This window comes from Pelophylax lessonae (assembly GCF_965119305.1).
Source record: "Pelophylax lessonae genome assembly, chromosome: 4".
Lineage (NCBI taxonomy): Eukaryota > Metazoa > Chordata > Amphibia > Anura > Ranidae > Pelophylax > Pelophylax lessonae.
The window spans coordinates 307,162,459-307,178,885 of record NC_138771.1 but is presented as its reverse complement, the minus strand read 5'-3'; the positions used below and the strand labels follow the sequence as shown (position 1 = coordinate 307,178,885).

At 44.5% G+C, this 16,427-nt stretch overlaps 1 protein-coding gene across 1 annotated transcript in view; it reads left to right on the top strand.

Moving 5' to 3' along the window:
* The window catches only part of REEP2 (receptor accessory protein 2), an 89,536-nt gene that overhangs the window by 41,869 nt on the left and 31,240 nt on the right, over positions 1 to 16,427 (top strand). The window contains exon 3 of the mRNA XM_082252771.1: positions 4,459 to 4,535. Coding sequence (XP_082108897.1) covers positions 4,459 to 4,535 — 77 coding nt within the window. The remainder of the gene's footprint in view (positions 1 to 4,458; positions 4,536 to 16,427) is intronic.

The window sequence follows — 16,427 nt, the reverse complement described above, 5'->3', positions numbered from 1 at the left end:
AGAACACCAGGCAGTTATTATTGCTGTCTGTGCTTCTGTTCAGGAGATTCATCCTCTCTTTTTGTCCTATTTACCATTATTATTGAAGTGAAAGTAAAAGAAAATCACACATTTTAGGTTGTCCCCAGAAAGGTAATAGTGGGGATATCTTCAAAAAGGGACACTAGTTCTGGTGACCTGGGGGTCCCCAAGGAATTCTCTTAATTTGCAGGGATTTCCTCTAACTTCCTGTTTGGCTATGGGACAGGAGGTGAAGGGAAATCTCTGCAATGGGACACCGGTGGCGAAAATAAATCAGATGTGGGCTATAACCCTCCCTGACTCTATGTAAAATGAAAAAAAAAATTTCCAATAGTTCTTCTTTAAGCTATGAGAAAAAAATGGAAGCTGGTTTCTATCCAGAGCTGCACCAGTTTTTTTGCACTCTCCAGTTTTGATAAATTACCCCCAGTGTGTCCTTCCTCCCAGAACCAACCAGGCGTGCTGGCAGATATTCACAAATAAAGGGATGGCAAGTCTTCTGCCCCCTGTTATAGTAATATCAGCCCTTCAGCTTTGGAGGGGTGGAAAAGGGTTATGGCAAAGTGGGAAACCTTATGTACCATCTACAGTACTCGCTTACTGTCTATATGGCTAAGCAGTTAGCGTGAATCTTGCACTTCAAAGCCAGCCCTGCTTATTGAATGCATACTGTATGCATTTTTTCCACAATGGACTTGAGCTGTCTATTTCCACTGAGCTACAATGCATAGAAAACTGTATCCTGCTTTGTAAAACACAAGGTAGTGCCCCTTCCCCCCTAAAGCCAGAAAACAGCAGCAGGTTATTTTCTTGTGTAGATAGTGCCAACAAGCCCTTACATTCAGTTTGAGCATTCGTTCCCAACACTGGCATAGTTTTAAGTGCCTAGGATACGCTGGGGAAGGAGTTCCTTGTGACATCACTGCCCATATATGGAGTTATACCTTCTACTCCTTCCCCAGAGTTTCTTGGGCACATAAAAATGTGTCAATGATTGGAGCTTCTTTGATGCATAAACTGAAAGTCCAGTCAAGGATGAAGTATACTGAAACCTGCTCCCAGCCCCGTTCTAAGCCTATGGGAATGGGAAGCAGGATGTCTTATCTTGTTAAAATAAATACCATATATCAATAGCTTAGAATAAATTAAATAAATAAAACCAGACAGAAAATGGTTTGGACAAAGGCCGCGGCTGTTTTATTATTGACTTTAAAATTAACATAAATAAAAACTACTTTCAGACTTTATTTACAATTCACTTAAAGAAACGTCCAAAACCAGCCCAGCCACCACGGCTCGGGCTGACAATAAATAACATTAAAATTTAATTTTATTTTAATTTTTTATTAACCAACATTTTCCAACTTCACATCAACAAGATATCACATACATTAACATCCACCAAAGCACTTTAGCTTAGGCGACAGCAAAAGCCAATAATTAATAAACTGGCCGCGACAAACTAGACTTAAAAAAGGGGGAGGGGGGGGGGAGAGAACAGCCAGATAGCTCTTGAGGAGATGAAGTGACCCGGAGCCCCACGGTCACTCTTAAAAAGCCCTATTTGGAACTGGCTGGGACTGGTTAGCCCCAAAAGAGCGGGAGGATTCGGGGGGGGGGGAGCGGAGCTCCACGCGCAAATCTGCCCAGTGATACCACTGAAAAGAGCGGGAATACCACAAAAACCCAGAATTCTGCCCAGAGACCTAGAGCTCTGGGCAGGAAAATTTAAACAGGACTGACCCAGGTCAAAAGTTCAAACTAGCTAACCTAGGCCTAAGAGAAAACCTTATACCAAATTATTTTAAAGTATCTCCTATCTTTTTACCCCTGCTACCATCCCATAAATAAAATGTAGGGTTATAGTAAACCCCATTTTCTCTATATTCTAACCACTCTGTAAAGGAAAGATGTCTATACTTACCTATTCTGAAGGCGATCCGTTCTGGTCACATGATCGTTTCCCAGTGATGGCTTCAGTGGAGGGACAGCCGACAAAGGATGCCCCAAAGTAATCCTATGGGTGGTGGCACCACCCAGGGTTTGTATAAATGTATAGCTGCGCTAAGAACAAATGCAATGATGTGTAGATATTCAATACATCTCACAAAATCTTTCATAAAGCAGCTACACTAATCATATACTGATACTATGTATATAAGACTACAAGATAAAAATATGTAGCGCTAAAAATGTTTAAAAAGTCTATAAATAGTCCATATAAAATTCAGGGTTTGCAGACGATGTCGGCTGTAGTTCTCCTCTACACTGAAGCTGGCGCTGGAGAGATCATGTGACTGGACCGGAGCGCCCTCAGCATAGGTAAGTATAGACATATTTCCTTTACAGCAGGGGTCTCCGAACTATGGACCTTCAGTTGTTCAGCAACTACAATTCCCATCATGCCTAGTCATGTCTGAATGTCAGAGTTTTACAATGCCTCATGGATGTGAACGTGTAGTTCTGCAACAGTTGGAGGGCCGTAGTTTGGAGATCCCTGCTTTATAGGGTAGTTAGAATAATCTTATAATGGGGTGTAAGTGGGTTTAATTATAGTTAGGATTGAATTAGACTTCTGCTTTAAACTAAGCTCTACCAGATAAGATGTCACAGGACACCTTTGGATATCCCTAGAACCTGAAAAGTAAATATTAGTACCTTGTGCAAGTGAACTGGTTAGTTGTCTGTTAAGAGCAGTTCACCAGGGTAGACACAATCATCTACTTTCCCCCCATGGGCCCTCTTGCACACCAAGATGTCTGAAGAATCTGTCAGCATTGGGTGGCGGTGCTTTGGGAGTGGGACCTATTTTTTTGGGGCAAACTGTGCATTCTAAGGGCCCTTTCACACATTCAGAGCCGTTCTTTTCATCAGTCCAGTCATGTCATCAGGTTTTCATCAGTGCTCATCAATTTTTCATCCATTTTTCTTCCACTTTTCATCAGTGCTCATCAGTTTTTTTTTACATCATCCATTTACATCCGCTTTTCCTTAGAGATGCATTGATGTCCATTTTTCATCTGTCAATGGATGGATGAAAAACAGATAAACGGACAGCATTTGTGAAAGAGGGCTTACTTCTCCCTTACTAAAAGATACCAGCCCCTTTGGCAGGGGTTAACAGAATGGTTGGTTCTGGTAGGGGATACCATCCTGTTTTTTTCTGTATTTTTTTTGTTTATATTAGCATGATTAACTGTAATTTTATATATGGCAATATGTCGAAAAGGTTTGAAATATTATACCTACACACCCGTTACAGGCGCAGATAAAGCATTTCACATGCTTAACATATTTTTGCATTGTATTTAAAGAGTTGTGTTTCAGGCTTCAACACTAAATGGATTACTAAGTCTGCCATGTATTGTAGGAAAAAATATGATATAGGTGTAAAACAAACCAATCTACAGTGTACCATATATTTATATCATGGTAGTACTTTAGTGAGTGTACAGCTTGTATAAATCCTTAAAGAAAACCTATCTGAATACAAAAACGACCAGTCCACCTGGTCTGACGGCTTTCCCACTCCGAACCCCACTGCTGTATGTGCATTGATACTAGCAATTGCACAATAGTGCTGAAACCTGCCAATTGGCTTCCCAGAGCCCAGATTTTTGGGGGAAACAGCTCTCAGAAGTACAGAAGGGTTGTGAGAGCTACAACAAAATGGAGCTGATCCGCACACTGCCACGGCATATAGTGTGCTCCTCTTAGTAAAAATATGGCTTCAGCTTGGTCTCTCGCCCATTGGAGATCCCCCTCTAACATGTTTTGCCAAGTAGGAGCTTAATCATAGAGGCCTCTACAATTAAGCCCCTACTGGGCGAAACATGTTAGAGGGGGTTTTACCATGGTTAGGAAACCAAGCTGAATCCATTTTTTACTAAGAGGAGATCACTATATGCCAATGGCAGTGTGCAGATGGGTGCCATTTTGTTGTAGTCCTTAATGTGTCTGACGAGGAAGTATTCACCTTGTCCATCACCAGCAAACACTGTGGCTAGTCGGCTAGAATAAAATATTGGGATATTCAAACTGTATCTATTTCATTTGATGTTTGGTCCACAGAGTTGTGAGAGCATCTTAATGGTAAATGTAAGCATCAAGGAGAATTTTTTTTTTTTTTATATGACAGATTTGCTTTAAAGTATAAGTGTATGCAGACATAAAAGACCCAAGCTAATTCAGTTATGTTTGAATTTAAAACAATGATATAATGTATTTTTATATAGTGCCTCAATCTGTCTTTACGTTTACCTTCTGTAATCACAGAAGTGGTGCACAACAACATACAGCTTGAGGAAAGTGAGAGGAGCCAAGCAGTCTTTATTACGTTATACAGTCCTGGAAATGAAAGGAATGAAAAAAATAATTATCTCATAGAAATGTGAATGAGTTATATTTGGGAACTAACAGATAATGTATGTTTTACAGGTAAAATGGATGATGTATTGGATTGTATTTGCCTTTTTCACAACTGCAGAAACTTTAACTGATATTATCCTTTCTTGGTAAGTACGTGAATGCTTAGTAAATATTAATAGATTGTCAGATCAATAAATGCATGTATACTGTGTTTATTATTATGGTATTTAAATAGGATCATTTCTTAGCGCAATGCCACTCTGTCAGGTCACGTCAAATAACTGGTTGAAATTCAACTTTCCAAATGATCTATTATTGTATTTTATGGGAATTAAGCAAATCAATTAGATACATTATCTCGACAGACAAATATACTTTCGGTAGTTAGAGCATTATTTTTCACACAATAATGACAAATACTGTATGTAAATACACAAGTGACAACACTGAAGAAATGACACTTTGCTACAATGTAAAGTAGTGAGTGTACAGCTTGTATAACAGTGTAAATTTGCTGCCCCCTCAAAAGAACTCAACACACAGCCATTAATGTCTAAACTGCTGACAACAAAAATGAGTACACCCCTAAGTGAAAATGTTCAATTGGGGTCCAGTTAGCCATTTTCCCTCCCCGGTGTCATGTGACTCATTAATATTACAAGGTCTCAGGTGTGAATGGGAAGCAGATGTGGTAAATTTAGTTTTATCGGTCTCACTCTCTCATACTGGTCACTGGAAGTTCAGCATGGCACCTCATGTCAAAGAACTCTCTGAGGATCTAAAAAAAAGAATTGTTGCTCTTCATAAAGATGGCCTAGGCTAGTGATGGTGAACCTTGGCACCCCAGATGTTTTGGAACTACATTTCCCATGATGCTGAACTTTACTGCAAAGTGCATGAGGATCATGGTAAATGTAGTTCCAAAACATCTAGGGTGCCAAGGTTCGCCATTCTAGGCTATAAGAAGATTGCCAAGATACTAAAACTGAGCTGCAGCACAGTGGCCAAGACCATACAGCGGTTTAACAGGACAGGTTTCACTCAGAACAGGCCTCGCCATGGTTTACCAAAGAAGTTGAATGCACATGCTCAGCGTCTTATCCAGAGGTTGTCTTTGGGAAATAGACATATGAGTGTTGCCAGCATTGCTGCAGAGGTTGAAGGGGTGGGGGGGTCAGCCTGTCAGTGCTCAGACCATACGCCGCACAAAGTGGTCTGTATGGCTGGCGTCCCAGAAGGAAGCCTCTTCTAGAGATGATGCACAAAAAAGCCTGCAGTTTGCTGATGACAAGCAGACTAAGGACATGGATTACTGGAACCATGTCATGAGGTCTGATGAGACCAAGATAAACTTATTTGGTTCAGATGGTGCCAAGCATGTGTGGCGGCAATCAGGTGAGGAGTACAAAGACAAGTGTGTCTTGCCTACAGTCAAGCATGGTGGTGGAAGTGTCATAGTCTGGGGTTGCATGAGTGCTGCCAGCACTGGGGAGCTACAGTTCATTGAGGGAACCATGAATGCCAACATGTACTGTGACATACTGAAGCAGAGCATGATCCTCTCCCTTTGGAGACTGGGCCGCAGGGCAGTATTCCAACAAGATTACGACCCCAAACACCCCTCCAAGACAACCACTGCCTTGCTAAAGAAGCTGTGGTAAAGGTGATGGGCTGGCCAAGCATGTCTCCAGACCTAAACCAGTTTAAACATCTGTGGGGCATCCTCAAACGGAAGGTGGAGGAGCGCAAGGTCTCTAACATCCACCAGCTCTGTGATGTTGTCACGGAGAAGTGGAAGAGGACTCCAGTGGCAACCTGTGAAGCTCTGGTGAACTCCATGCATAAGAAGGTTAAGGCAGTGCTGGAAAATAATGGTGGCCACACAAAATATTGATACTTTGGGCCCAATTTGGAATTTTCACCTAGGGGTGTACTCACTTTTGTTGCCAGCAGTTTAGACATTAATGGCTGTGTGTTGAGTTATTTTGAGGGGACAGTAAATTATACAAGCTGTACATTCACCACTTTACATTGTAGCAAAGTGTCATTTCTTCAGTGTTGTCACATGAAAAGATATAATAAAATATTTACAAAAATTTGAGGGGTGTACTCACTTTTGTGAGATATTGTGTATTTACATATATATATATAATATATATACACACAGAGTATACTGTATGTATATTAGAAATTGTTTTTTTTTTTATGCCTTTGTTTTCCTCTTGAGATTGTCACAAGCCATCTTTAAATAGCTACAGCATTGATGTCAACCCAGGCATGAACCTGCGTATTACACCAAAAGGTGATAACTGGCTTTTCACTTGTGCAGGGTGTGAGACCTGTACAGTGCTGCAGTCAGCCATAACCAGCACTGTTGTTACAGCATTAATGTGACTTTTAGCACTTTGTAGCTACATTTTATAGCCTTTTTGTTGGTAAAATTAGGTTTGCCTTTGACAGGCTTAAAGAATCCATCTATATACAGTAAAATGCGTTTCAGCGTGTAGAGAATTAGAGGGAATGATCCCAAACTATGCATTAGGCTTATATGACTTAAAGGAATTGTCAGATTCAATCATTGCTCACATTTAGTCAGACTTAAAGTCGTTCTAAACTCAAATTCCCCTGCATAGCAATGCCATAATGTGCTAGTTTGGATCACATACTAGCACAATATGAGAGACTTACCTTAGAACCAAGCCCTCCGACCTTAGAACCAAGCCCGCGATGTCACCGCTGGTCATCCTTCCAGGTTTGCGTCCTCTGGCTTCATGAGTGGCCAGGGGCGCAATGACGTCACTCCAGTGCATGCACATCAAAGGCTCTGATGGTCCTGCACTGTATGGCGGACATTCAGAGAGCATGTAACGTCATTGGCTGCATAAACTCTGAATATCTCCTAAACCGTATAAGTTAAGGAGATATTTACAGTACCTACAGGTAAGCCTTATTATAGGCTTACCTGTAGGTTCAAAAGGTAGAACAGAGTTTACTACCACTTTAATGCATTCCCTGCATTAAGTTAACCACTTGCCGACTGCCTAACGCCGATCTACGTCGGCAGTCAGCCCCTCACAGGCAAAGTGACGTAGGTCTACGTCGCTAGCCTGTGAGGGTCTAGGGAGCGAGCGCTTGCCCCCGGAGGCGCGCTCCCGCGCGGTCACGCACCCCACGGCGCGTGTGACTGGCGGACCCGATGTCTGCCGGTCACTCTGCGATCGCCGGGGGAGAGGGAGAAAGTCAGGCAGCTTGTGTAAACAAGCTGCCTGTCATTCTCCCCTGTGTATGAAGGATGATCATATGGTTCTACTATGGAGAACCGTTGATCACTGTTCATACATCTGAAGCCACAGCCAATCACAGTAGAAAGCACGCCCCTAGGGACACACATAGCCCCTCCCTTTCAAAAAAGTTAACCCCTTCACTGCCAGTGTATTTTTACAGTAACAGTGCATGTGTATAGCACTGATTACTGTAGAAATGTCACTGGTAACCCCAAAAGTGTCAAAAATGTCAGTCAAGGGTCTGATCTGTCCGCCGCAATGTCGCAGTACTGCAAAAAAAATCGCAGATCGCCGCCATTACGCATTAAAAAAAAAAAAACAACAAAAATGACAAAAATCTTTCCCTTTGTTAGTAAACGCTATAACTTTTGCGCAAACCAATCAAAATACGCTTTTTGCGATTTTTTTTTTTTTTTTTTTACCAAACATAGGTAGCATAAAACAAATTGGCCGAAAATGTTAAATTTTGATTTTTACATTTTTTTTTGGGGGGAATTTCATATAAAAAATGTGAAAAATATTGCTATTTTTGCAAAATTTACGCTATTTTTTTGTTTATAGCGCATGATCGAAAAATCGCACAGGTGATCAAATACCACCAAAAGAAAGCTCTGTTTGTGGGAAAAAAAGGACGCCAAATTCGTTTAGATACAGTGTCGCACGACCGCGCAATTGTCCGTTAAAGTCACGCAGTGCCGAATCGCAAAATACCCCCTGGTCAGGAAGGGGGTAAAATCTTTTCCGGGGCTTAAGTGGTTAAAAAACGTTCCACTTCTTGTTGGGCTCCCCCTACCCTCCTAAACACTTACCTGACTCCTCCACTGACCCAGCATTATCCCAGCTGCAGCAGTGCTGCTTACTTTTCCTGATCTCACAGGAGAGACTGAGAGTAGTGGGAGCCCATAGGCTCCTGCTGCTGTCAGTCAAATTGTGTGACGAGGGAGAGAGGTTGTGGCCTATGGATGCACACAGCCCAGTTAGGAGTGAGCATTCACGTGTGCCCCCTCAGGAAGGAGCAGCGGGTAGCACCTGTAGGGGACCACCAAAATTGAGGTAAGGAACAACTCTGTGCACTATTGTTGCACAGAAAAGTTAAAGGGATTGTAAAGGCAGAAGTTTTTTTTATCTTAATGCATTCTGTGCATTAAGACAAAAAGCCTTCTGTGTCCAGCAGCCCCCCTCAGCCCTCCTAATACTTACCTGAGCCCATCTCTATCCAACGATGTTGTAGGAGAGACTCAGCTGCCCAGGACTCTCCCTCCTGATTGGCTGAGACAGCAGCGCGGTACCATTGGTTCCTGCTGCTGTCAATCAAAGTCAGTGAGCAAATGAGGAGAGAGAGGGGGCGAAGCCGAACAGCAGCTCTGTGTCTGAATAGACACACACAGCAGCGGCTTGCTTGGGTGCCCCCATAGCAAGCTGCTTGCTGCGGGGCCACTCAACTGTAGGGGGGGCCAGGAGAACCGAAGAGGGACCGGAAAAGAGGAAGTGCAGTGCAAAACCACTACACAGAGCAGGTAAGTATGATATGTTTGTTATTTTTATAGAAAAAAAACCCAAGACTTTAGTATCACTTTAAGTATAACTTTTTTTATTTTAACTAAAAAATACAAATTGGCATATAATTTTAGAACAATACATGATTATAACATACTGTATGTTATAATTTATTGTTCTGTTATGTACTAAGTTTTTTTTTTTTAATGCTGCAGCTGGGGGTAAGCAAAAGTGTCTTACACTTTAACTCTGAGCTCCAGGTATACATTAATAAAACACCATTCAATTCAGATATATATTAATTAAAAATAATTCAATGTATTTTAAAATACAGATATTAAATGTACAATAATTTGCTTTGCCATCAGCCCTCTGTTGCACAGAAGGCGCCTTGCACAGCAGCACTTGCACTACGCTCCATTGCTTTGCACGGTTCTTATCAGCCTAACAATGAACCTGGTTACAGGAGGAGAAAGCAGGAAAAACTCTTTAGTCTGCTGATGCTTCTTTATTGCCTAGTCACAGGTTCGGGGAACAGTAGTACAGGAGCCATTTTTTCCTATAATCAGCGACCAATTGTATGAGTATCATTACCATGATTTTAAGGGACTAGGCCTAGGGTCTAGGATTTTTTGCTAATACAGACCATACATGATGGTTGATATATGTCTGCTGCTGAGTATCCCTTTGTGTCAGATTTGACGTTCCGTTGAGGGAGTGCACAAAGGGTGTACGTCCCTCATCCTTAAAGTATAACTAAAGGCAACATTTTTTTTTTAGTTTTTGATAGAGTTGGAGAGGGGTTAGAACACCTGTCAGTGTTCTGCCCTCTAGGTCGCTGTTGGGGAGATTCATCCTCTCTATTTGTCCTGTTTATTATTATCCTTGAAAGTCAAAGTAAAAGAAAATCCCAAATTTTGGGTTGTCCCCAAAAAAGTAATAGGGGGAAATCTTCCAATGGGGACACTAGTTCTGGTGGCTTCGGGGTCCCCAAAGAAACTCATTTGCGAAGGTTTGTTCTCACTTCCTGTTTGGCTGTAGGACAGGAAGTGAAGCAAAATCTCTGTAATGGGACAGAGATAGTGAAAAAAAACCTTACAGGGGTTATAACCTTCCTTTAGCTCATAGTTTTGCTCATAGTTCTACTTTAGGCAAAATTGTGAGGAGTTTTGGTGGGAACAGCATAGATTTACATTTTGGCAAACATACCTTAGAGTTTTCTGGCTCCAGTGTTAACAGCTCCACACTCTCCCTTTGCTGATCCACAATGGCCAGTGGCATCTTTGCAGAAGCTTCTCCCACTGTCATCCTTGTTCATCAGGCGGGCAGCCAATAATGATGCTATTCCCACTCATGCATCCTGGCGTTAGGCTCCACCTTTCGGCAATTTTTGGAGCAATATATACAAAGTTGTCAGCACTTATGGGGAAGGCATCTAGCAAATGAACAGGTTAATACACAAAAGCCTAACAGATATAATAAAACAAAATGTGCAGCGCCATGTAATTTCAAGAATTGTGAAACAATGTGAAAAACAATAATTAAACAAATTAATAACAACCATAATTAAGAACTCAAATATGTATAATACAATGTAAAAGAAAGTTCATAAAAGACTAATCAGTGTTTCTCCACCACCGTGTCCACTTGATCATGAAATCTTCCAGTGAGAATTTACACCACACCTCTGACTGAAACCAAACTCGCCAGAAGAATATGCCACAAACACTGAAGCACGGGCAGCACAAAATCATAAAGCCCAGGATGTTTGCGTTCTCCCTGTCATTACCTGCTGCAGGCAAAGGCACTGTGTCTTTAAGCAGCAACTAGAAACACAGTATGCTCGCACAGTACTGTATTAAAAGAAGCTCACCACACAAGCAAGTAAAATCCCACCATAGTGTACAGTGGGTATAGAAAAGAATCACCCCCCTTTAAAATAATCATATTTCTCTTTCGTTCATTGACAGGCACAGCTCCTGATCTTCTTAACCATTGGGTAATACGGTCCGGCTACAAGATCGAGTTTTGCTTTTACCCTCTGGTAAGGTTCTTCCTTCCAACGTGCAACTGTCCCCGGTCCGCTTACAGGCTTTTTTTGGGGCGTTGCAAGACCTCTTACTTCAAAGGGTGATTGTCCCGGTTCTGACTTCAGAACATTTTCAAGGGTTTTACTCAAACCTGTTTACAGTCCCCAAGGTGCGTCCAATTCTGGACCTCAAGGCGCTGAAATGCTTTGTGCGGTTGCAGAAGTTCATGGTGGTGGCTTCCCTGCATCAGGGGGATTTTCTTGCCTACATCAACAGCAAGGACGCTTACCTTCACATTCCAATATGTGTCGGTCACCAGCGCTTCCTCCGCTTTGCCGTGAGAGAGGAGCATTATCAGTTACCCTTTGGTCTTGCCCCTGCTCCTCGGGTCTTCACGAAAGTGTTGGCCCCGGTGCTAGCATTGGTACGCCAATGGGGGATTGCGGTACTGGGCTACTTGGACAACCTCCTTCTGCGAGCGGAGTCTCCTACTGCTCTGGTGGAAAACTTGGAAATTACCATACGACCTTTGACAGAGTTTGGCTGTATTCTGAATTTTTAGAAGTCTGCTCTGATTCCATCCACAAAGCTGGACTATCTCGGTCTGACTCTGGACTCGAGCTTAGCCAGAGTGCTCTCTCCTCAGGACAAACTCCAGAAACTGCAGGCTGAAATTCGTCTCCTGCTGTCCAGCAGATGGTCATCCCTCCGGACTTGCATGCGGGTGCTGGGCCTGATGGTGTCCACCTTCGAGGCGGTTTAGTTTTCACAGCTCTATACCAGGTCCCTGCAAGGGAGATTCTGGCCAAATGGGACAAGAATCCACAGTTTCTGGACAATCCGATCCGGCTGAGCTGGGGAATGAAAGAGTCCCTGATATAGTGGCTTTGTTCTCTGGCGCTTCGACTACGCAAATTCTTCCTCCCCTTGTATTGGACAGTGGTCACCACGAATGCCAGCCTGTCCGGCTGTGGAGGCTTCCTTGGCAAAACGTCCGCTCAGGGGATCTGGACACTGTCTTGGAACTCTGCATGATCAGTGTAACATTGGATCATATTCAGGGATGTCCAGTGCTCATTCAATCGGAAAATGCCACGGTCGTGGCTAATGTCAATCACCAGGGGGGCACAAGAAGTGTCCTTGCCGCTCTGGAGGTAGCCGGCATTCTTAGGTGGGCAGAATGGTTTGATCCAGCTCTCTCTGCTGTACACATTCCAGGGGTGGAAAACTGGCAGGCGGATTACCACAGTCGGTAGGCGTTGGACCAAGGGGAGTGGTCATCCGGAGGTGTTTCATCAGTTGTGTCTCTGGTGGGGCATCCCCGAGGTGGATCTGCTGGCGTCTCGGCTCAACAGAAAGGTGCAGAGGTTTGTGGCTTAGTCACTGGATCCTCTGGCGGACGCCACAGATCCGCTGTTGGCCCCATGGGGTCAGTATCGTCTGATTTACGCCTTGCTTCCTCTCAAGCTTCTGCCAAGACTTCTACACAGGATCGAGGCAGAAAGGATTCCGTTCATCTTAGTGGCCGGGACTGGCCTTGGTAGGCTTGGTACGGTGGTCTGGTGCGGCTGGTCGCCGATGTTCCTTGGAAAACTTCTCTCAGGGAGGATCTGCTGTCCCAAGGACCAATCTGCCATCCTCTTTACAGTCGCTGGCTTTGGCGGTTCGGCTGTTGAACACCAGGTGCTGTTGGATAGAGATTTGTCTAAGTCAGTGTTTCCAACGCTGTTAAAAGCTAGGAAATCTACTTCTTGGAAGATCTACCATCGTACGTGGAAGACGTACATTGCGTGGTGTGAGTCTCTTGGGGTTCATCCTTGCTCTTTTTCGATGGCTCGGATCTTGACCTTCCTTCAACGGGGGGTTGAGCAGAAACTGGCCTTGAGTACCATTAAGGGTCAGGGGTCGGCCTTCGAGGTCTTCTTTCAACGGCCCTAGGCCACATACTTCCTGGTATCTAATTTTGTTCAGGGAGTTAGGCACTTTACCCCTCCCGTGCAGTCTCTGTTGCCACCTTGGGACCTCAATTTGATGCTCTGTCTTCCAGAAGCCTCCTTTTGAGAATCTTTGGGAGATTCCCCTGCTTACACTGTCCCAAGAAGGAGGCTATCAGCTCTGCGTGCAGGGTGTCAGAATTGGTGGCGTTCTCTTGTCATTCACCTTACTGGTGGTTCACAGAGATAAGGTGGTTCTTTGCCTCTGTCCGTCATTCCTTCTTTTAGGTTGTCTCTGATTTTCATTTGAATGAAGACATTGTGTTGCCTTCCCTGTGTCTCAGGCCAAAACATCCGAAGGAAACTGCTTTGCATGACTTGGATGTGGTCCGGGCAATTAGGCTGTACCTGGCAGCTATGGAGTCTTTTAGGACGTCAGACTCATTATTTGTGCTCATGGATTGACCTCGGAAAGGGTTGTCCACTTCCTCTGCGACTTTTTCCAGATAGATCAGACAGACGGCGGTTCAGGTCTATTCCATCAAGGGTCAGGTTCCTCCTTTCCCTGTAAAGGCGCATTCTACTTGGGCGCTCAGTGCCTCCTGGGCCTTCTGTCATCAGGCGTCAATGACGCAGGTTTGCAAGGCAGCCACCTGGTCGTCGGTGCACACTTTCACAATTTTCTGTAAAGTGTCAGGTGAGCTCCAGTTGTTTTAGTTGAACTCTGAAGTTTAACACTGAAGAAGAAGATCAGAAGCTGTGTCCGTCAATGAACGAAAGAGAAAATTAGACTTTTGACTTACTGTAAAATCCATTTCTCTGATGTTCATTGACGGACATACACCTGAAAAAGCTGTGGATACCACACTGTCTGTCCCTTTAGGTTCACAGTTACTTCTCCAAGGTATCTATGGAAGCCACACATACTGCACTCCAGACATACCTGCCTTTGTTCATCTCTATTACATGGTGGTTAGATGAGACTAATAGTTTACAAGAAAGAGGGACAATATTGTTTATGCTGCCTTTTCAGGGGCACTGAATATTTGGCAAGATAAACCGGTATATTCCTTCTGCTGAATTCACAATATACACAAAAGGTGGCAGCTGCTTAGCATGTACAAAGCAATGACAGGCTGATAGTTGCCACAGCTGTCTATGGGTGTTCCCATGTAATCAAACATTGGGCAATTACCTGCGGTCTGGGACAGATGATCGCCTCTAGACAACACAGCTTGCACTCCATGTGCTATTACATACAGAAAGTTGCACCTGCTGTCAGCTTGTCATTCCCTTGTATAGGATGAGTGGCTATCTGCATCCACTTGTGATTTCTACCATGCGAATATAATAGATTCTTACTACAGCTGGCACTTACCACACCTTAGGTTTACCTTAGACTTTGCACTAATATCTCAGTCGTTTAAGAACCACATTAAACACACTGAGCAACGAGAAAATGTGTATGGTGGGTTTTGCACAGAGCAGCCCCAATCCTCTTCTTCTGGGTTCCCCCGCCGTCGCTCTGGGCTCCTCCTCTTCTCTGTGTGCCACCATAGAAAGCCGTTTCCTATTGTCGCACACCTGTAGGATTGATCCTGAGCTGCACTCTGTGTGTCCATTGACACACACAGCGGGGCTCAGCCCCCTCACTCACTCTTTACTTACAGCAGGAGCCAATGGACAGGGAGAGAGAGCAGCACCGCTCCTTTCGGACACAACACTGCATCGAGATCTGGCTTAAGGAAATCTTTTGGGGGTCTGGTAACAGAGTTGCACATAAAAGGTTTTTCTCTAGCGCTCATTGACAGACATAGTCCTCGGTGATACACCACCTTCGGGTTATGTTGCCTCCACAGGAGCAGGACTAGACAGGAAATTAAAAAGCTCTGGCCACACCCTAGGGGCAGTCCCAGAGGGTATATCCTCTCTCTCTCTGCCTCAGCAAATCAGTTATTTTCTGTCTAGTTAGGAGTAAGGACCTAGATACCTTGCTGGGATCTTAGGTCCTGGCAAGAATTTTTTCTTAAAGGATTTTTTAGACAGCTTTTTTTCTCCAGTGTTCCTGTGAGATCTTCAAGCAAGAAAGCTGAACTGGGCGACGGGCTGGATGTTGAGATCCGGTGGTCACCCCAGTTCAGCCTACGAGCGCGTGCAGGCCATAGCTCCGCGCTGGGTCGGCCGCGACAAAGTCCCATTAAAGGACTGTCCACGCGAGTTAAACGTCTCGCTGAAACGCCAAAGACCATGAGTCACGGCGTCCGTATCGGTCGACAGCCCTCCCGCCCCGGTGGAGAGGGGTACTGTCAGGAGTTGGTGCCCGCCTGGTTCCGGTATGGTGAGTAGTATGTTCCCCCTTTTCCCCTGACGGGTCTTGTGGTGAACGCGGGCCCCTCTCTGTATGGTAAGATAGAGTCCCTCTCTATCCTATAACATGACACAGATCCTCCTACTTTGAGTGTGATTTTATGTGCAAAAAGCCAGGAGGCTTGGTTTGGGAGCTAACAATCTAATTGTATACATGTTAAAAAGATGTAATCTGTGGCATTCTGGGAATCTTACGGTGTTAAGAATAAGCTACCTACCAGTCAGAAGCCACGGACATGTAGACTGCCTTCCTAATCAGATCTCCAGCTATTAGCAGGCCTCCCGAATGGCCATGCGGTCCGCCAGGGCCGGTACCGCCAACCACGCCATATCCCCATGCAGAGAGAGTGTTGTGTGCCCTGCAGCACACCGCTATTCAGTACAGGCCGCCGCCATTTTTTTTGCTGGATCGCACGAGCCGCCATTTTGGCGTAGCCTCGTGTCTCCAGCATGGGGGCGGCCATGTTTGAGGTGATCCAAACACCTCGTGGAGCTTGGGGGAGGCGCCGGAAGGCGTGCAGAGGGGCGGAGCCGCCTCCTTTCTTCCTGGGCAGCCAGCCAAAAGACTTCCTGTTTGTCAAGACAGCGCTGTAACCTGTTGCAGTTAAACTCTGAGCATCAAGTGGTGAGCCTGGGGGTCTATCTCTCTCTCTCTCTCGATCGATAGGGATCCCTAGCAGGTAACACTAAGGGGCTTTTGTGGCGCTGGGGGTCTGAAAAAAAAAAAAAAAAAGTTTTTTATTTTTGAATTATATTATCCAGGAAGTGACTGGAATTATCATGGACCCTGCCACACATATTCCCCCACCTGTTTCCCTCGAGGGGGCCACGGGACCCGCCGGTGCACAGAGTATAGAGTCATTTACAGCAATTTTGGAGTCTATGGTGGATCGGGTGGAGGCGGCCTGTCAGGGACGGGGGTCAAG